Source organism: Labeo rohita, chromosome 2 (assembly GCF_022985175.1).
Source record: "Labeo rohita strain BAU-BD-2019 chromosome 2, IGBB_LRoh.1.0, whole genome shotgun sequence".
NCBI lineage: Eukaryota > Metazoa > Chordata > Actinopteri > Cypriniformes > Cyprinidae > Labeo > Labeo rohita.
In genome coordinates this window covers 34,965,508-34,987,323 of record NC_066870.1, presented here as the reverse complement: position 1 = coordinate 34,987,323, position 21,816 = coordinate 34,965,508, and the positions used below count along the sequence as shown (strand labels likewise).

Below are 21,816 nucleotides of genomic sequence, written 5' to 3'. Positions count from 1 at the left end.
CCTTCACTAGGGCAAACAGTGTTAACCAGGTGACAATCAGCACTGCACTTCACTACACTCCAGTGATTATTGCTGCCCCACACTTCATACTAAAAAATCGTGTTCACACAAATCATTTCAAGTGATTGAAAGATCGACTCAGTTTCCCTCTAGCTCAGTACATACAAAGTAATCATGTACATATAAACTTTAAAACAAACACTCATTCACAAAGATATACACACTCATACCCCCACATGGACAACACAGAAATTGATTAAAATGCAATGCAAATTGATTAAAATCCCCGTCTCCATGAAACAAGACCCCACACTGGGGTTTCGGGAAAGAGATTAGCCGTACTGAGATTGCATCAACACGGGAGTCCCGTGCTCGTCTTTACTGTCAGTGAGCCACAATTGGAGGAGTTGTGGCTCAATTCCTCTTTACTCAATTCAGTCCATTTAAACATCAAACAGTTCGTCACTGTCGGAGAGCACACTTATCATAAATGCGAATGAGTCCTCTTTGCTCGGTTAAGTCCATTTCAGTGCTCCGTAATCACACAGTTCGTCGCTGCCAGAGAGTGCACTTATCATAGATGTAAATGAGTCCTTTTTACTCAATTCGATCCATGAAAACACTCATAGAGCACGCGGCTGGCACTCCTACTCCCCCCAGTTATCTACCTAAACCCCATGCATGTACGCTATCTAGCTATCTTCGTTGCCGGACAAACCCTAACGGTCTCGAGCAACACAAACCATTTCCCCCACTTCCTAGAGTGCAAAGGTCAGTCACATTAGCTCTCTCAGGACTCAATTCCGCTCTTCACTTGCCTCTTAAATTTCCTCTGGTCCAGGTGAGTTCAATTATCTCTGCCCTCTGTTAATGGGAGGGGAATGCATTACAACCAAACCCAAATGGGCTGGACTAAAGCCAACAAAACAAAGTCCTCAGCATTCATTACACTATCCCCTCTCCTCCACAAGAAAAGACTCATCCTCGAGTCACAGCCAGTTATAATCCTTAGACCACACTGGTGGTCGCCGAGAGCGAACAGGCTGGCTCCTTTGTGGGCATAGCTCTGGAACAGAGTTTCTAACTGCCATCCTTGGATCCCCACTATCCTGTGCTGCATCACCAGGTCCATTTTTTACAGGAACAGAAGGTAACCTGAATCCACATCACCTCCCATCACAGATTCCGATGTCTGATTCCTTTCCTCTGTGCTCGATACAGCCGACATCCCTCCCATTTGAGCAGCCTCTGGAGCAGCGGGTCAGTAATACCCCCATGTAGGCTCGTATCCCTCTTTTGTAGACTGCCAGACCTTGGGATATTGCTTGGTAGTCTGGCCCTCAGTAGGAGATCGGACATTCTCCCCCACAGGCTCTAAAACAGAACAAGCAACATAAGGCTTCATTCGGTCAAAATGCAAAATGCTTTCAGAACCTCCCCCCCTTTCTAGTTGCACTCTATAGAGCACATCAGACACCCTTTCTAAAATTCTAAAGGGCCCCTTAAAGCATCTCTGCAACTTTGGGCACACACCCCGTTTCCAAGCTTTATTTCGTATCCAGACCAATTCACCACTTGTATAATAGTGGAAATTTGCCCAAAAATCAGCAAACGTCTTCTGTCGACTGGAAGCCCACTCCTGATGTCTTTTTTACTGATTCTACTACTGTAGATAAACTTTCTGCCACACCTGTCACATATTCATTTACAGACTGGAACTTTGGCATATTATCTACCCCCAACATGATATCTACAGGCAAAACCATTTCCTGCCCAAATAAAACATTACATGGTGTAAACCCAGTGCTTGCCTGCACACTACTATGGTAGGCCATCATCACATAGGGTAGCAACCTGTCCCAATTTGTCCGGTTATCATCCACAAACAACGAAAGCGTTGATAATATGGATGGATTAACCGTTCTGTTAAGCCATCGGATTCAGGCTGATAGGGAGAAGTGCGGAACTTGTTTATTTGCAGCAACCTACACAACTCCTTAAACAAACAAGACTCAAAATTCTTCCCTTGATCAGAATGCACACTCCGAGGTACTCCATACCGACACACCCATTCCTCCACCAACACTCTAGCAATGGACTGTGCCTCCTGATTAGGAATAGGGAACACTTCAGTCCATTTCTAAAAATAATCACCAATCACTAAAATATATCTATTGTTATTAACAGTCTCTGGTAATGGACCCAGTATATCCAACGCCACCCGCTCTTATGGGCAGGATGCTACAGACATCTGGAGTGGAGCACAAGAAGCTTTGCCAGTAGCCTTATGAGATGCACAGTCATAACACTCCCTATACCATTTTTTTACATCCCCAAACCACCCCGGCCAATAGAAGCGATCCTTCATCTTAGCTTGTAGTTTCTGAATACCTAAATGTCCCCATTGGGTGTATTATGCAACATAGACAACACACCAGGCATCAACTTCTTAGGGAGGACCACCTGTACAGCTAAAGCAGTGTCAGTATTAGATGGAGGTAGCCTCACCAACCGTTGATTCTGAACCTGCAATTGATCCCATACTGGCAAATACTTAACAAGTGCTGGGTTGTTGCATGCTGCTTCCCTGGTCTGTGAATGATTTTATACTGAACATTTTCCAGCTGCTCTACCTATCGTGCTAACTGCCCTTCTAACCCACTAAAGTTAAGCATCCATCGCAAAGAATTATGATCAGTCCTCAAAAAAACTCCCTGCCCAGCAAATAATGTTTGAAATGTTTAGTAAAGGTCACCATACTCAGAAGCTCCTTTTTTTGGTGGCATACTTCTGTTCCTGCTTTGTCAGAGCCCTGCTAGCATATGTTACAACTCACTCCAATCCCCCTCCCTCCTGGGACAATACAGCCCCTATCAGAACATCACTAGCGTCAGTATCTAGGATGAATGATTTTTTTGGATCTGGATAGGCCAAAACTGGAGCAACAGTGAGACTGACTTTTAAGCTGATGTAAGGGACGAGCAATCTCTGTGAACCCTTTAATAAACCTCCTATAATAAAAAGCTAATCCCAAAAAACTTCTCACCTCAGTTTGACTTCTAGGGGTCGACCAACTACGTACAGCCTCCACCTTTGAGGGATCAGCCATCACTCCCTCCGCGGAGATAATATGGCCCAAATATTTGCACTTGAGAAGCAAAAAGTGTGCACTTAGAAGGTTTAACCTTAGGAATAGCATAAGTTTAAGAAGAACCTCATCCAATCTTTGAAGATGTTCCTAAAAAGTTTGCCCAAAAACAATAATATCATCCAAGTAGATTAAACAAGTATTCAACTGCAGATCCGCCAAAACAACATCCATTAAACGTTGAAACGTACTTGGCGAGTTACATAACCCAAAACATAAAACATTAAATTCAAATAAACCTTGACGAGTAATAAATGCAGTTTTAGGTCTATCCTGAGGATCAACCTCCACCTGCCAGTAGCCACTCGCTAAATCTAACATAGAAAATCAGTAAGCATTGGTTAAGCTATTCAATGCATCATCAATCCTAGGAAGTGGTTATGCATGCTTCTTGGTAACGTCATTAAGTTTACGATAATCTACGCAAAAGCGAAGATTACCATCTTTCTTTCTAACCAAAATCACAGGTGCTGCCCATGGGCCACGGGATGGATGAATAATGCCATTATCTTGCATCTATTTTATATGCTCTGCAACCTCCTGCTGGAGGTGCAAAGGCACACGACGAGGGGGCAATTTAACCGGCTCTGCTGACCCGGTATCTATCTTATGCAAAGCAAGGTGAGTCCTCCCCACATCCGTTTAAAATCAAACCCCCGCTCCTTTAACCCTAAATGTGACACTAAATAATCCACAGTCAAAGGAGATGACATAATTGAATCACTCATCTCTGGGATCGATGAACTATCTTCTACCTCCACATCTAAAAAAAAAAAAAGTCCCAACATTCATATTTTGCTTCAGCACACAATTATTTTCAGTCACACTGATGACCCGCACTGGCACTACCCCTCCTTCAAACTTACAAACTACTCTGGCCACCAAAACATCACAAGTGGGAAGCATAATAGAAGAAGGTTCTAACATACCCTCATAATGTAGTGGGAAAAGTCCTTCTAATTTACCTGGTTCAATTACTTCAGAACGATGCAGAATCATTACATCAGCTTGCACCCTAACAATTTTAGGTTGAGCACTATCAACTTCACTAAACAGGGGAAGATTCTTGCCCATTAATCGGCAACATTTGTTGCCCAAATCAATAATTGCCCCATATTTAGAGGGAAATCAGTCCTCAACAACAATTTTTGGGGGGTAACATCAGCCCCCAAAAAGTCAACAATTATGGCTAATGAATCAAATTGACACACAGTCTGCCAACGATCCAAAATTAGCATTTCCCCACCATTTGCAACAGCTACTCTACCTCTAAGGTTGACCCCCCATTAGTCACATCTAACCAAAATTGCTTGGGAACAATAGATACCTGTATTCCCGTATCAATCAATACACGTGTTTCCTGTCCCCCTACTTTACCTGTCAGAGAAACTCCAGCGCCTGCTGCCGAGACTGAGGCCAAAGTGTTAGACTTTGACATGGGGGCAGGCATTTGGCCTACTGTGCCTGCCCCCTCTATTTTCCCTGCAAATAAGGACAATTTCTGCACAGGTGCATAGTACACCCACACTCACAGCATGCTTCTGTCTGGGACTGAAGCTGTGGCTCTGAAAAACTGGCCAAGGGTGGTGTTCATACAGGAGCTGACATGGTTTTCCCCTGCAACTCTTTTACAGTCACTTGTACCATCTTAACCTCTTGACGTAACTCTTCCACTATGCCCAGCAATACCTCAACCCTATTGTCTACAGGCACCTTTTGAGTTGTTAAACCACACACTTTGAAATCTGAACCATGTGCATGTTCTAAATTTCAAATGAGCTCTAATTCAGAGGCTAAATTAATTGCACTTTCTAAAGTGGTAGGTTTTGCACTGCTAAGATGTATACGCATATCACCACTGCCTACATGTGCAACAAAATGATCCCGTTCCAATAAATCTTGGGTACCAGCATCAGCTAAAGGATAAGCCTTATAAATTAAGCATCTTAGTACATTTCCAAACTCTTGTGCAGTCTCATTAGGGAGCCTACATCGGGAAGAAACTCTATTCCAATCTGCACTCTCGCAAGGTTCTAAACATTTGCCAATTGCCTCTTTAAGAAACACATAGTTAGATTTTGCATCACTGGGAAGTCCACCATAAATATCTCTAGCTCTTCCAGCAAACAGTAAAGACATAAACTTTAACTTCAAATCATCATTCCACCCATTTACCTGGGCAGCCATCTTAAATTGTTCTGCCCAGTCAGACTATTCACATCCCACCTCAGTAAATGTTTCAGGCATAAAAAGTGGGCATGCAGCTGGAGCTACATTAAAGACAGCAATGGCCATATTGCTGTTTACACCTGATGCAACAGCTCCTGCCTGTGACACAGATACACCCTCATCCTCCATTCTGTCCAAAGTAATCCCACCGCTGCCACCAGTGTAGTGAACCTCCAGATTTACTAAAGAGGTTCAAACAGACATTTATGAAGGACAAAAAGGTGTATCAATGCCAAAGAACTTGATAGAAAAACAGCTTACTTTATTGACAATGTTATTCAGAAAAAGAGAACTATATATAAATAACATTTAAATAAGTTCATCAAACATTAACCTGTAGGCCTTCGCTAGGGCAAACAGCATTAACCAGGTGACAATCAGTGGATGTGCGATCTAGATCCAGATTCACACAAACTGAGTGAACTCGTGCGCTTTCGTTTCGACACCTATATATTACTTAACCACTTTGGGGAGCATGCTGTGTGATGTGTTGCGCAACTCCCGTCTCTTCGACTGAAATTAAAATGCCTCACTCATATATGTGTGAATTCGCTACAGAGCATCAGCCTTGCGCTTTCACATTGTACTTCCGTTGGCATTCAAGAAACGGGCAGAGTGTAAACAAGCGAGTTTGTGAGTTCAGTTCAAATCCTCATAAAAGCTATATACAGTGCTTAACAAACTTATAAGACCACCCGTTAAAAAATGTATAGTCGTTTATTAGGCAAATAACAAACAACTAAACTGTCTTTATTCACACATAATAACCAAAAAACTAATAAACCAAATAAATAAATATTTTATTTTTTATTTTGTATCCCTCTTTTGGCCTTGATAAAAGCTTGCATTCTTGCTGACATTGTTTTAATGCACTTTTCCACAGTCTCTGTTGTTACTAACATGATCCATCCAAATAGTTTCTAGTTGCTCCCAAAGACTTTTATGCAATGTACCTTTGAATCCATTCAATCCCAACGATAATCATATTTTAGCATTAGAAGCACAACTTTGACTAAAGATTTTACACTTACTGGTGGATTAACCAGTACAGAAACATTAAAAATGATTTTGGTAATCACTAATACCTAGTTTAGGGAAGCTGTGGCACAGACCTTACATTGGGTGCTGGTCCAATAAATTTGTTAAGCGCAGTCAGGGATGGGCAGTTTTCAAAAACATGTATTTGAAATACAAAATACTACTTTGTATTTCAATACATTTAATCTTAGTATTTTTTGTTATTTCAAAATACATAAAATACTTTTTGCCAATCAACCTCTTTAATAGACTGCTGATTTTCTGTATCAACAAGTATACAAAATACTAAATACAAAAATACTAAGATTAAATGTATTTAAATACAAAAATTCTAAATAGTATTTTAAATATATGTATTTGAAAAACTGACCACTCCTGTAGGAAATCAGCAGTCTAATAAAGAGGTTGATTGACAAAGTACCTTATGTATTTTGAAAATAGTAAGATTAAATGTAATTAAATAGTATTTTGTATTTCAAATACATATATTTGAAATACTGCCCATCCCTGCAACAAGACCATGCACTCATTGTCACATTTCTGAAAACACCCGTTTTACACCTTTCTTTCGAAGGGAGTAAAACACTCAAAAATTAAATGAAAAATGAGCCGAGGACAATAATGACTCTAAAAACACTATCTACACTTTCTTTGTTGGCCATAGAGTCTGATGAGATGAACAGATTGGATTATTATTATACCTGTAACAGTTGGCTTCACTACTTAAAACATGTTTGAATTTGCTGCATATTGTTCAGATTTATATCTCATCTTAGAACAGATTACACCTGTAAGAGTTGGGTTCACAAATTATAAATAAATTAGGGACTCTGTAAAAGGTGGTAACCTGATTTTGTAAGGATTCCTACTTGAGCGTAAAATGATATCTGTTGATGTAGCCTTCTGTTATCAGATAAGTTTACTAATATGAAATTTAGCAAATACAAAAAGTATGGGGGGTGTTTGGGGGGGCACTTTAGATGTCGTTGCCCAGGGGCACCAAAGAGTCTTAATCCGCCATCACATAGTTCGTCGCTGCCGGAGAGCGCACTTATCATAGATGTAAATGAGTCCTTTTTACTCAATTTGATCCATGCAAATGCCAGCAGCTAGCACTCCTCCCAGTTATCTACGTAAACCCCATGCATCCACGCTATCTAGCTATCTTCGTTGCCGGACAAACCCTAATGGTCTCGAGCCACACAAAGCATTCCACCCTACCCATGAGCGCAAAGGCCAGTCATATTAGCTCTCACAGGACTTACATTCCACTCTTCGCTTGCCTCTTAAATTTCCTCTGGTCCAGGTGAGTACAATCATCTCTGCCCTCCGTCAGTGGGAGGGGAATGCACTACAACCAAACCCAAATGGGCTGGACTAAAGCCAACAAAACAGTCCTCAACATTCATTACACTACTTTGGAGATCTTGAACATTTCTGTTTTGTAAATCTTTTTGTGATTGATCTTTGAGAAAATATTCTAATTTGAGATACTGAATTTTTAATTTTCTTAAGCTGTAAATCATAACCATCAGAATTAAAGCAAAAAATATTTATGAAATTACAAAATATTTCAGTTTGTGTGTGTCACGAATCTGGTCGGTGCTCTGCGGACCGCTCACCACCAGATGTCACTCTCACCTTTCCATTTCACTTTGACTGTTACTTTGCACTTCGGACTGCATCTCCCATCCTCCACCGCACTGATTGCGTCAGCCCCCATGACCAATCAGGCTTTCTATAAAGCCCTGGTCCTTCCCAGTGCTCTTCACGGATTGTTAAATTGTTGTATTGTTGTATTCCTAGTATTCCTAGTTCCTGTTCCGAGTTCCTAGTTCCCTGTGTTTGTTTTGTTTCCTGAGTTCCTGGTTTCCCGTTTTCGACTGTTCGCCACCTGCCTTTATGGACTATCTATCGTTATTGGATTATTCTCTACGTTTTGCCTGTGATATACCTGTCTGCTCCTGTTTTGACCCTGCCTGTACGACCATGTCTTTGTCTCGTCCATATAATAAAAGCTCGCATGTGGATCCGCTCGCCTCTCGTCTCATTTACCACATAACAGAACAATCCGTCACAACAGGATCCAGCAGCTTCACCCCCGGACAATCTTTCGATATGGACACTGACAGAATTCTTTGCAGAATCAAACAGCGATCACACACACTCGAACAGTACACCCGTGAGTTTATTTCAATTGCTAACCATTCCACTCTCCCGGACTGTATAATAATTGAGATTTTTTGTGACGGCGTGAACCAGCCCCTCCGTGCACGACTGAGAAGCGAGGGCCCGCGCTCGTCACTGGGGGCTTTTTTGAACTTTGCCCTGTTGTGTGTGGGTTCGCCGTGCACCGTGGGGGTCGCGCAGAGGGAACGCGACAACGCGGTAATGGCGACCGCGCGTCCCACCTGCAGATTGGCGGTCATGCCGGAGCACGATCCCACAAACACGTTTGCCGCCTGGATCGCTCGTGAAATGGCGGCCGTGCAGGAGCGCGCTCAAGCAATGGCGGCGACAGCGGTGCCCGTTCACAAAATGGCGGCGACTGCGGTGCCCGTTCACAAGATGGCGGCAGCGCTGGCGCGCGCTCACAAGATGGCGGCGACGGCGGAGTCTGTTCACAAGATGGCGGCGGAAACAGAGCTCCGTCACGTCACAGCTGCCATACCAGAGCCATATAAAGTTGCAGCTGCATTTCCTGAGTCAAGTCAAGTTTCCAAGCCAAGTCAAGTTGCAGCTGTGTTTCCTGAGTCAAGTCAAGTTTCCAAGTCAAGTCAAGTTGCAGCTGTGTTTCCTGAGTCTAGTCAAGTTCCCAAGTCAAGTCAAATTGCAGCTGTGTTTCCTGTGTCAAGTCAAGTCAGAGCTATCGCCCCTGTCTTAAGTCAAGTTACAGCCATCTTTCCTGAGCCATTGCACAAGATGGCAGCCACACCAGAGCCACCGCACAAGATGGCCGCCGTCTCCAAGCAACTGCACAAGATGGCCACCGTCTCCAAGCCACTCCACAATATGGCCGCCATTACAGAACCTGTGGTTTTTCAGCACCCGGACGCCACCTGTGGTCATGATGGCCCACGTGCTGGACACACCCCTAATGACGGTATGGGCAGCTAAAATGGCGCTCCTTCATGCCGCGGCGGCTACCCCTGGGTCAAGTCAGGCTTCCAAGTCAAGTCAAGACACAGAGTCAAGTCAAGACACAGCTGTCGTTCTCCACGAGTCAAGCCAAGTCACAGCTGTTCCCCACGAGTCAAGTCACATTACAGTTGTTGTTCCTGAGTCAAGCCATGTTGTTCCTGAGTCAAGTCACGCTACAGCTGTTGTTCCTGAGTCAAGCCATGTTGTTCCTTAGTCAAGTCACGCTACAGCTGTTGTTCCTGAGTCAAGCCATGTTGTTCCTGAGTCAAGTCACGCTACATCTGTTGTTCCTGAGCCAAGCCATGTTGTTCATGAGTCAAGTCCCGGTACAGCGGATCTCCATGAGTCAAGCCAGGTTATAGCAGATCCTCATGAGCCAAGTCAAGCTGCTGCTGTTATTCCAGAGCCAAGTCAAGCTTCAGCCGCTGCTCCAGAGTCAAGTCAGGCTACAGCTGAAGCCTCCAAGTCCAGCCACGCCTCCAAGTCCAGCCACGCCTCCAAGTCCAGCCACGCCTCCAATCTAGCCACGCCTCCAAGTCCAGTCAAGCCGCCAAGTCCAGCAATGTCAAAGCGGTCGTTCCTGTGTCAAGCAACGTCATAGCCGTGGTTCCTGAGTCAAGCAAGGTAACAGCCGTGGTTCCTGAGTCAAGTGAAGTCAATGATCTTCTCAAGCCAGTTCAAGTCACCGCTGGTCTTCACGTGTCAGATCAAGTCACTGCTGATCTCCATGAGCCAAGTCAAGTCACCGCTGGTCTCCATGAGTCAAAGCAGTTCACTACTGTTCTTCACGAATCGAGTCAAGTTACAGCCAATCTCCAAGAACCAAGTCAAACCACAGCTAATCTTCATGAGCCAAATAAAGTTATTACTGCTGCCCCAGAGTCCAGTCACGTCCCGCCTGACGGCCCAGAGTCCAGTCACGTCCCGCCTGACGGCCCAGAGTCCAGTCACGTCCCGCCTGATGGCCCAGAGTCAAGTCACGCCCCGCCTAACGGCCCAGAGCCTCGCCATGTTTCGTTTGACTGCCCAGAACCACGCCATGTCTCGTCTGACATCCCAGGGTCACGGCCTGTCATGATGGCCAGCGTGCTGAACCCACCACTAGTGTCAGTGAGTGCTGCAAACATCCCAGTGGCATTAACATCTTCTAAAACCACCATTAAAGAGGTCCTACCACCCGCTGCTGCTCTTCTCTTAATGGCAGTTGCCTTTTGGTGTGTGTGGGCTGCACACTCAGCTCTTGAGGTCACGTCTGTTCCCGAGTCAGCTCCTGAGGTCACATCTGTTCACAAGTCTGCTCCTGAGGTTACGTCTGATCACAAGCCGCCAAGTCCAGCAATGTCAAAGCGGTCGTTCCTGCGTCAAGCAACGTCAAGGCGGTCGTTCCTGTGTCAAGCAACGTCATAGCCGTGGTTCCTGAGTCAAGCAAGGTAACAGCCGTGGTTCCTGAGTCAAGTGAAGTCAATGATCTTCTCAAGCCAGTTCAAGTCACCGCTGGTCTTCACGTGTCAGATCAAGTCACTGCTGATCTCCATGAGCCAAGTCAAGTCACCGCTGGTCTCCATGAGTCAAAGCAGTTCACTACTGTTCTTCACGAATCGAGTCAAGTTACAGCCAATCTCCAAGAACCAAGTCAAACCACAGCTGATCTTCATGAGCCAAACAAAGTTATTACTGCTGCTCCAGAGTCCAGTCACGTCCCGCCTGACGGCCCAGAGTCCAGTCACGTCCCGCCTGACGGCCCAGAGTCCAGTCACGTCCCGCCTAACGGCCCAGAGCCTCGCCATGTCTCGTCTGACATCCCAGGGTCACGGCCTGTCATGATGGCCAGCGTGCTGAACCCACCACTAGTGTCAGTGAGTGCTGCAAACATCCCAGTGGCATTAACATCTTCTAAAACCACCATTAAAGAGGTCCTACCACCCGCTGCTGCTCTTTCCTTAATGGCAGTTGCCTTTTGGTGTGTGTGGGCTGCACACTCAGCTCCTGAGGTCACGTCTGTTCCCGAGTCAGCTCCTGAGGTCACATCTGTTCACAAGTCTGCTCCTGAGGTTACGTCTGATCACAAGCCTGCTCAAGAGCTCCCGCCTGATCACAAGCCTGCCCCAGAGCTCCCGTCTGATCACAAGCCTGCTCCAGAGCTCCCGTCTGATTACAAGCCTGCCCCAGAGCTCCCGTCTGATCACAGGCCACAGGTCTCCAGTCCCTCCTAGGGAGGCGGCGTTAACCTGTGCTCTCTCTGCTTCTCCCCTTATTCTCTCTGCCTCCTCTATCCCTGCTCTCCCCAGGTCCCAGTCCATGACGCGGGTTCCTGCTCAGCCCTGGAGGGCCCTGGCGCCTCCTGTTCCGCCCTGGAGGGCCTCGGCGCCTCCTGTTCCGCCCTGGAGGGCTCCTGCGCCTTCTGCTCCGCCTCCACCCTGGAGGGCTCCTGCGCCTCCTGCTCTGCCTCCGCCTCCGCCCTGGAGGGCTCCTGCGCCTCCTGCTCTGCCTCCGGTTCCGCCCTGGAGGGCCTCGGCGCCTCCAATTCTGCCCTGGAAGGCTCCTGCGCCTTCTGCTCCGCCTCCGGCTCCGCCCTGGAGGGCTCCTGCGCCTCCTGCTCTGCCTCCGGCTCCGCCCTGGAGGGCTCCTGCTCCGCCTCCGGCCCCGCCCTGGAGGGTACCTGCTCTGTCGGTCCTGCCTCAATCACTGGGCCTCCCACATGGACCTGGCCCTCCAACCCTCGCCCTGTCTCGCTCCCGCCCCACCGCTCCCCTGGACTGTTGTTTCCTTCGAGCGTCTGGAAGCCGCTCCTTGGGGGGGGGCTATGTCACGAATCTGGTCGGTGCTCTGCGGACCGCTCACCACGAGATGTCACTCTCACCTTTCCATTTCACTTTGCACTTCGGACTGCATCTCCCATCCTCCACCGCACTGATTGCGTCAGCCCCCGTGACCAATCAGGCTTTCTATAAAGCCCCAGTCCTTCCCAGTGCTCTTCACGGATTGTTGAATTGTTGTATTGTTGTATTCCTAGTATTCCTAGTTCCTGTTCCAAGTTCCCTGTGTTTGTTTTGTTTCCTGAGTTCCTGGTTTCCTGAGTTCCTGGTTTCCTGAGTTCCTGGTTTCCCGTTTTCGACTGTTCGCCACCTGCCTTTACGGACTATCTATCGTTATTGGATTATTCTCTACGTTTTGCCTGTGATATACCTGTCTGCTCCTGTTTTGACCCTGCCTGTACGACCATGTCTTTGTCTCGTCCATATAATAAAAACTCGCATGTGGATCCGCTCGCCTCTCGTCTCGTTTACCACGTAACAGTGTGCAATGAATCTCGAATATAAGAAAGTTAGCTTTTTTGAATTACATTACAAAAATAAATAACTTTTCCATGATATTCAAATTTTTTGAGAATATGTAAGCCAACTCAATGTGATTTTTTTATTTATCTTTCTTGATTCAAGTACCTTTTGATTAAGGTCAAGGTAAGGCCTCACCAGATTTTGAAAACGAAATTATGCGGAACAGAAAACAGGACATGAGCCTATTAGTTTTGTATTTGGGGATTGGGGATCTGAGCATCATTTATGGGTGGGTTATAGCCTGTCCTTTTAGGTTAAAAGGAACAATAACCCATTAAAGTTTCATTGTTTTTAACACTCACTTAGTCTACGATCAACTATTTTCTCTGGAGAATTTCATACAGGTAAGCGATAACTCAACAGGGAGAAAACACAGAACACTAAATTCCACTGGGATATTATAATTGTCATTTTGGTATAATATAGTAAAAGAAATGTTACATTTGCATTATTGTTAATGCTGTGCATGTGAAAAATATGTGCAATAACTATCAATGCAATTATTGGTTATTTCTCTAGTTGATTAATATATAATAATTTAGTTATTAGGATCAGATAGATAGATAGAAATTATTAGGAATTTCTGAGTGAAAATTGTCCCCACTTTGTTTTCAGTATACATTCATGCATCAAGATGACAGTCCAAACAGTGACTGAAAATCTGCATGGAATGCCTGACACTTCTGACTATTATGATTACGATAATCAAACCAGTGGTAGCTATGGTGACGACATCTGTATCAAGAAAAATGCTATCCAGTTTGGGAAAGCTGTCACTCCAATCATTTTCATCATCGTTGTTCTGTTCAGCTGTGTGGGAAACACATTGGTCTTGTGGGTCCTTGTGAAGTATGAAAATCTGAAATCCCTCACCAACACGTTTCTGTTAAATCTGGCTCTCTCTGATCTGATTTTCACCTTTGGCCTGCCTTTCTGGGCCTACTACTACATGCATGGCTGGACTCTTGGAGATCCTGCTTGCAAAGCAGTTAACTTTGTGTTCTACACCGGATATTACAGCAGCATCATCTTCCTGACGGTTCTGACCGTCCACCGCTACATGGCCGTGGTTCATCCCATGTCAGTTGTCATGTCTAGGAAGAGCCTGCACTGCTATGCAACATCAATTGTCATCTGGATCATCAGTTTTTGTGCTGCCATCCCACAAGCCAGGTTCAACTCAGTTGTATCAAGCTCTGTTGATGAATTCATAGATGCCTCAAACAACAGCACCAATATAGTCCTGCTCTGTGATTTTGATGGTGAAATTAATTGGAAACTCATGAGTACATATATGCAAAATTCCTTTTTCATTATCGCTTTTGTGGTCATTGCTTTTTGCTACACTGTGATTTTGGGGCGACTGCTTCGACCAACATCTCACACTCGTAGAAAGACGGTGCAGCTCATCCTCTTCATTGTGGTGTTTTTTTTCTTGGGATGGGGGCCGTACAATGTGGCCATATTTCTGGACTCTCTGATTTCATGGAAAATTAGTCCTTTTAGCGATTGTAATACGAGTGAATCTTTAGACTATTTGATATACGTCTCTCGGATGGTGGCTTTCTCACACTGCTGCCTGAATCCTGTGTTTTATGTTTTTATGGGGATAAAATTTAGAAACCACTTAAAGAAAATGTTACAGACTTTCTGTAGGAGCAACACAGAGCCTCAGAATCGACACAGCAGGCTTATTTACTCCAATGGTGAAGAAATATCTATGTATTAGCTCCCCATGCTTAACAAAAGCAATGCATGTACAGTACTGATCATCAACAAAATGAATGTAAAGTAAAATGTCTGTACTGAAATCGAATGTAAAAAGCTCTAAAAATATGTGATGCAATCTTATGGGAAGTAGTTAGGCACATTTACTGTGTTAAACTGATTTGCATTATATATTTGCTTTCTTTTATACATCATATTTGATGCTACAAATGATGAACAAATAAACTGGTGTGTATATACAGTAGTGAACATGTTAGCTTGCATTTGTTAACTTTGATGACATGTTTTTCACATGTAATATATATATATATATATATATATATATATATATACATTTGATGAGCAAAACATCTTTGCATCTATGCATTTCACATTATGTGCTACTAAAAGTGAAACATTTTTCCAATGAGATTTTTTATATAATATTAATAATGTTTTTGTTGTTGTTGTTGTTTTTGTTTGTTTGTTTATAATTAAATAATCAAAAGTTTCAAAGTTAAATATAAATAATATATTTACAGGCTTGGAGACTCCAATTATTTGAAAATATGCATGCATTATTTCACTAAAGAAAGTTGCTGGGCCTTTTTCTGTCAATACTTTTACGAGTCACAAAAAATAAATATACATTTTACCCGAAATCATTGCTGCTAGTTTCTTGTACTTGCAGCAATTCCATGGTTTAGTTCATATGTGGTTTGCTGATTCAGCATGGTCGTCTGGTATGTGTTTTGTTTGTGTTTCGATTTTATTGGCCCTACAATATTAAATGGTCCAGGGAAGAACAAACAACGACAGTGAAGTTTGCTCAGGTGAATTATTTTACCTTAATTTGTATGCTTTAATATGAATATAGTGTAGCATTAGTAATAAACTGTGTGTGTTTCCAGACTAATTATCCAATGTCTTAAAGGTGTAATGTGTAAGTCTGTGCCAACAGCAAACAAAATCACAAAATAATGATCGAAATGATACTCTAAGATAATGTACTGTTACAAACCACTTCTTTTTAGTGATTCAAACTCATACTTGTCAAATGTAGATGGTTGACTTAATTCTTCACATGACAATGTGTTAAATATGCATTTAATAAACATGTCTGAACTGAATACATTTTCACATTCATGTGTGTTGCATGTAGTTTAAGAAGAATAAAAGGTCCTGCTTTTGGATTTCATTTACTCTGCCTCTAAAAAGACTGTGAAAAGTCATAAAAAGTCTGTACTCATGCCTTTTGCAAGAATAGTTTAAAAAAAAAAAGATGCGATGCAGTTTTGTGGACAATTGATAAGGAACTGGTATTGCTACAATTCAGCAAAATAAATATAGCAATGTAAATATAACATAATTTGACAAAACTTTTTAAACTTCTCAGAAGACACATGCCAAGCCACACTCGGTTTATTCATTGTGAAACTGCGAGCATTAGTATATGAATAATTTTCTCTTTTTTTACCTATACCCCAAATAATTGGACCTTTATTAAATGATGGTCAAATTTGCACTAAATACTGCACTATTATTAATAGATCATATTTAAATCAAGTCAGTGAAGACACAAAGGCAAGGATCTACTGAACTTTGTCAATTTGAGTCTGAATTCTATGGAAATTTCTGATGAATTCTGCAGTTTCAGATTCCATGCTCGCCTAGATATACAATGACTTGAAGAAAGAGTTCCTGATGAACAAAGAAAACTCAAGCATTAATTGTAAAACCACTTTAAAGACTGTACCGCACTTGCAGATGTACTCCAGTTTATAGCAGAACTTGTTAAGACTGGAGCTTTCATCATTGATGGGTTTGCCAGTATCACAATGCTCTTTGCTCAACTCAGAAACTGCATCTGCACAAACATATTTGAATCTGAGTTCCAGCAGGGTGTTTAAATGTTATTTGGTGTAGTGCAATATAGATTCAAACATGGAGGTATTTGTAGTAGAGCGGGTACAGTTGGTACAGGGGTACACTTGAAACACCTTAAATAACTTGCATGTGCAAAAAGTCTGATCTGTGATGTTTACTTTGCACATGCGTATTAGCTCCCTCTTTGATCAAGGGAAATTTGAAGTACATGCGCTTCTCCAGTACGAAGATATTGGTGAAAGTTTTTTTCTAAGGTAAGTTTTTCACTTCACCACACCCCTTCCACATTAAATAACTTCCCATCTTTACATGACTGTTAAAGGAGAAGTCCACTTCCAGAACACTTCACAAATAATTTACTCATCCCCTTGTCATCCAAGATGTTCATGTCTTTCTGTCTTCAGTTGTGAAGAAATTATGGTTTTTGAGGAAAACATTGCAGAATTTTTCTCCATATAATGGACTTCATTGGTGCCCCGATTTTGAACTTCCAAAATGTAGTTTAAATGCAGCTTCAAAGTGCTCTAAATGATCCCAGCTGAGGAAGAAGGGTCTTATCTAGTGAAACAATCAGTCATTTTTTTCGGAAAATAACATTTTTATACTTTTTAAGCACAAAAGCTCGTGTAGCACAGGCTCTGAGGTGTGCATTCACGACACTATGTACTATTGAATCACGTTGAAAGGTCATGCGGAACTACAGACCCAAAGCGAACACACAAAGACAAAGTGCAAGTAAGTTTGTAAACGCTGTTTACAAACAAAAAGGTACAACAATGTCCTTCTCTCAAACTGTTGGAGAAAATAAGATGGAGTTTTTCGCCATACTCAGTACACAGACAATGAACTTACAAGTGATTCGTAGTAGTGATGGGAAGTTCGGATTTACCGACTCTGACCTTTGAGTCTCGTTCAGCAAAATGAAAAAATCTTTTTTCGAGTCATTTCGTTCATTTTAGCAAAATATAATTAAAATGTTATGTGTTACTTCCCTAACACATCTACTGCTTACACAAACGTTGATCACACTACAAACAAGACAAAACTATAATGCTATAAGAAACAGAAAAGATTCATTCATGGTTAAACAGGTTCTTTAGTCTATGATTTGCTCACCTCACCTCTTGTCTGACAAGTTTTTAGGTTTGAGTTGTTCGTTCATCATGTGACAGCCCCATAAGATGAACGAACAACTGGAAAAACCCAATGACTCGAAACAGGTGAACTAATTCCAGTACAGAACCTAATAGAATGTTGCGCATGCAAAATGAACGAATCACTCCCCGAGATGACTCGTTCTTCCTGAGTCACATTAAAAATTTGAAAATGAAAGAATCGTTCAAGAACGACCCATTACTAATTTGTAGCATTGTGAACGCGCATCCCAGAGCCTGTGCTACACAAGCTTTTTGTGCTTAAAAAGTATACAAATTATTATTTTTTTTTTAAAAAAATGATGATTGTTTCGCTAGATAAGACCCTACTTCCTCGGCTGGGATCGTTTCGAGCCCTTTGAAGCTGCATTTAAACTACATTTTGGAAGTTCAAAATCGGGGGCACAATTGAAGTCCATTATATGAAGAAAATCCTTAAATGTTTTCCTCAAAAACATTTCTTTACGACTGACAGAAAGACATAAACATCTTGGATGACAAGGGGGTACAAGGGAGTAAATTATTTGTAAATTGTTCTTCTGGAAGTGGATTTCTCCTTTAAAGTTAACTTACATTTTTGTAAACCTTAATCTGTGCTCTAAAACCTGACATATTGCATGACTTCTTGTCTTGCAAGGTCATCATAAAATCTAGAGAAATGTTCAAGGTGGTCAGCGGGGTACAGTTGAGACATAATGGGTCATTTATTTATTATGTTTATTGTTATTGTGTTTATTAGGTTGTTGTTTTGATCTGTTTTATTATTGCTGTTTGCAGTTTTTCAGTGTTTTTTACTGTGTTGTACTCAACTTTTCAACTGTTACTATTAAAATGATGAACTGAAATTAAATATTGCATCGCTGTTTGACATTACTGCACAATGTTTTACAAATCAACTACTTCTAACAACACAAATAATCAAATAAAATACTGAATGTAAATAAAAATGGATGAATTCTCATTTTTAAATGTATTTTACATTTGCAGTGAATTGGTTATGCAGCTTTACAGCATTACGGATGGGTGTCTCAACTGTACTCGGGAACAAAAAAGCTTCTTGTGTTTATGAGCTAATTGTGGCAAATATGACCTTACCTATGTATGTTAATAATTACTAATATCTCAGTAGACAAGTAAAGGAAAAGTCATATGAAAAATCACTTCTTTTCAGTCCCTAGGTTTGGTGTGGTAACAGAAAAAGCAAAAAGTGTACCAGCTGTAACCGGTCTACATGATGCAGAGAGTCTTATTTTAAGTTTTATTTTAATGATACATTTAATCCATATTTAATAATATATAGAGAGACTACAAGATATATTTAAGATATATTTAATCCATTTACTTGATGTTTTTTTTTTTTTTTTTTTGTTATAATATGTGAAATTTATTATGAATTTCTGAGTGAAAAATTGTCTCCAATTTGTTTTCAGTGTACAATATTGCATCAAGATGACAGTCCAAACAATGACTAAAAATCCACATGGAATGCCTGACACTTCTGACTATTATGATTACGATAATCAAACCAGTGGTAGCTATGATGACGACATCTGTTTGAAGAAAAATGCTATCCAGTTTGGGAAAGCTGTCACTCCAATCATTTTCATCATCGTTGTTCTGTTCAGCTGTGTGGGAAACACATTGGTCGTGTGGGTCCTTGTGAAGTATGAAAATCTGAAATCCCTCACCAACACATTACTGTTAAATCTGGCTCTCTCTGATCTGATTTTCACCTTTGGCCTGCCCTTCTGGGCCTACTATTACATGTATGGATGGACTCTAGGAGATCCTGCTTGCAAAGCAATTAATTTTGTGTTCTACACAGGATATTACAGCAGCATCATCATCCTGACGGTTCTGACCATCCACCGCTACATGGCCGTAGTTCATCCCATGTCAGTGGTCATGTCTAGGAAGAGCCTACACTGCTACGCAACATCAATTGTCATTTGGATCATCAGTCTTTGTGCAGCCATCCCACAAGCCAGTTTTAACATAGTTGTATCCAACTCCGTTGATGTATTCATGGATGCCCAAAACAACAGCACCAACATAGTCCTGCTCTGTGATTTTGATGGTGAAATTAATTGGAAACTCATGAGTACATACATGCAAAATTCTGTTTTCATTATCACGTTTGTGATCATTGCTTTTTGCTACACTGTGATCTTGAGACGGCTGCTGCGACCAACATCTCACACTCGTAAAAAGACGGTGCAGCTCATCCTCTTCATAGTGGTGTTTTTTTTCCTGGGATGGGGGCCGTACAACGTGGCCATATTTTTGGACTCTTTGATTGCGTGGAGCATCTCTCCTTTTAGTGATTGTGAGGTAAATGAATCTATAGACAATTTTATATACATCTCTCGGATGGTGGCTTTCTCACACTGCTGCCTGAATCCTGTGTTTTATGTTTTTATGGGGATAAAATTCAGAAACCACTTGAGAAAAATTTTACCGACTTTCTGTAGGAGCAACACAGAGCCTCAGAATTGACACAGCAGGCTTTTTTACTCCAGTGGTGAAGAAATATCTATGTATTAGCTCTCTGCAGGGTTTGAACAATGCATGTACTGATTTTCATCAGCAAAAAAATGCAATGTATAGTGTCTGTACAATAAACTGATTAGATTACTGAAATCACATGTAATAAAGCTCTAAAAATCTGTGATGCATCTTACAAGAAGTTGTTATATGCATTTACTGTCTTAAATTGTTTTGCATTATATATTTGCCTTTTTAATACATTCATAATTAAATAAATTGGTGTGTATATACAGGTGAAAACATGTTTGCTTTTTACTAAATTTGTTAACTCTAAACAACATAATGACTTGACAAACTGACGCATGTTTTTCCACAATTTTTGCATTTTTCCAATTAGACTAATTGACTTTATTTTTACAGCTTTAATAACAAAGAAAATTTAGAAAAATGAATTACATTAAAAATGTAGTTCTTTTTATTAAGTTAAGTTCAAAATTAAAACTTGTAATATTATTAGAGAATGTTTACATATATAATGAAGTTTTCATATATATATATACATATATACATATATATATATATATGACATTCTAAATTTACTAGCAGTGTGAAAATTGTTTCTCCACACTTAGAACTTTACACTTAGAACTCTTACAAACTTAAACTGAGTGAATCATTATCATTTATCCTTCAATATAGTCCTGATTAATGTTTTGAAAACATGTGCATTAACTACTTCATTGCAATACTAGACTATACTTTTGTCATTAACGTAATTTATGAGTCACAAACAATAAAAATAAATTTCACCTAACCACATTGCTGCTGGTTTCCTGATATACAGTGGTTCTGTAAGCTTCCCCTTTTCTAAGCTATTTCCTTTAACTTGTTCACTCTCATTAGAAAAGATATAACAGTCACATTTAAAAGTACATAATATTACCTAAATTGTTTATATTAATAACTTTTAAAAGGGTGTGAAGTAAAAAAAAAAAAAAAAGTACATTATGTGAGAAAAAGTACTTTGCGTGACAAAAACCTGTCAATATGTACAACCACCATCAGGTAAAAACATCTGTCAGCATGTGCTGTCACCATTTGTGAGGACTAACCTGATAACCCTACCCTGATGTTAAAATGATGCCAGTATAGTATGAGTTCTGTTTTGCAACTAAATAAATGCAATGAAAAATGTCTGCATGTTTGCTCTGGCCGCACACTCTCATTGAGGTTGCTTTGAGTGCTTCCTGCAAGCAACTTTGATCAACAAAACATCTTGGCACCTATGCATTTCACATTATGCGCTACTAAAAGTGAAAGATTTTTCCAGTGAGACTTTTTATATAATAATAATAATGTTTTTGTTTATAATTAAATAATCCATAATCACAATTTTCAAAATTCAGTATAAATTATACATTTAAAGACTTGGAGACTTTTATTATTTGAAAACTTGCATACATTTTTTTCAATGAGGAAAGCTGCTGGGTCTTTTTCTGTCAATACTTTTATGAGTCAGGAAAAACAAAAATAGATTTTACCCAACATCTCTGCTGCTAGTACTTGCAGCAATTCAGTGGTTCAGTTCCTAGCAACTTTGACACTTTATATGTGGTTTGCTGATTCAGCATGGCCGTCTGGTATGTCTTTTGGTTATTTGTTTGTTTCGATTTTATTGGTCCTACAA

The 21,816-nt window shown here is 41.3% G+C and overlaps 1 protein-coding gene and 1 pseudogene across 1 annotated transcript; both read left to right on the top strand.

Annotated features, from left to right (window-relative positions):
- Positions 1–13,158: 13,158 nt before the first annotated feature.
- On the top strand, positions 13,159–15,025 carry LOC127174315 (chemokine XC receptor 1-like). Its single transcript, XM_051124702.1, has 2 exons — positions 13,159–13,238; positions 13,510–15,025. The coding sequence occupies exon 2, from the start codon at positions 13,529–13,531 to the stop codon at positions 14,621–14,623; it is 1,095 nt and encodes a 364-aa protein (XP_050980659.1). The 5' UTR covers positions 13,159–13,238; positions 13,510–13,528; the 3' UTR covers positions 14,624–15,025.
- Positions 15,026–15,400: 375 nt separating this feature from the next.
- On the top strand, positions 15,401–20,186 carry LOC127174321 (chemokine XC receptor 1-like; annotated as a pseudogene).
- Positions 20,187–21,816: the final 1,630 nt, after the last annotated feature.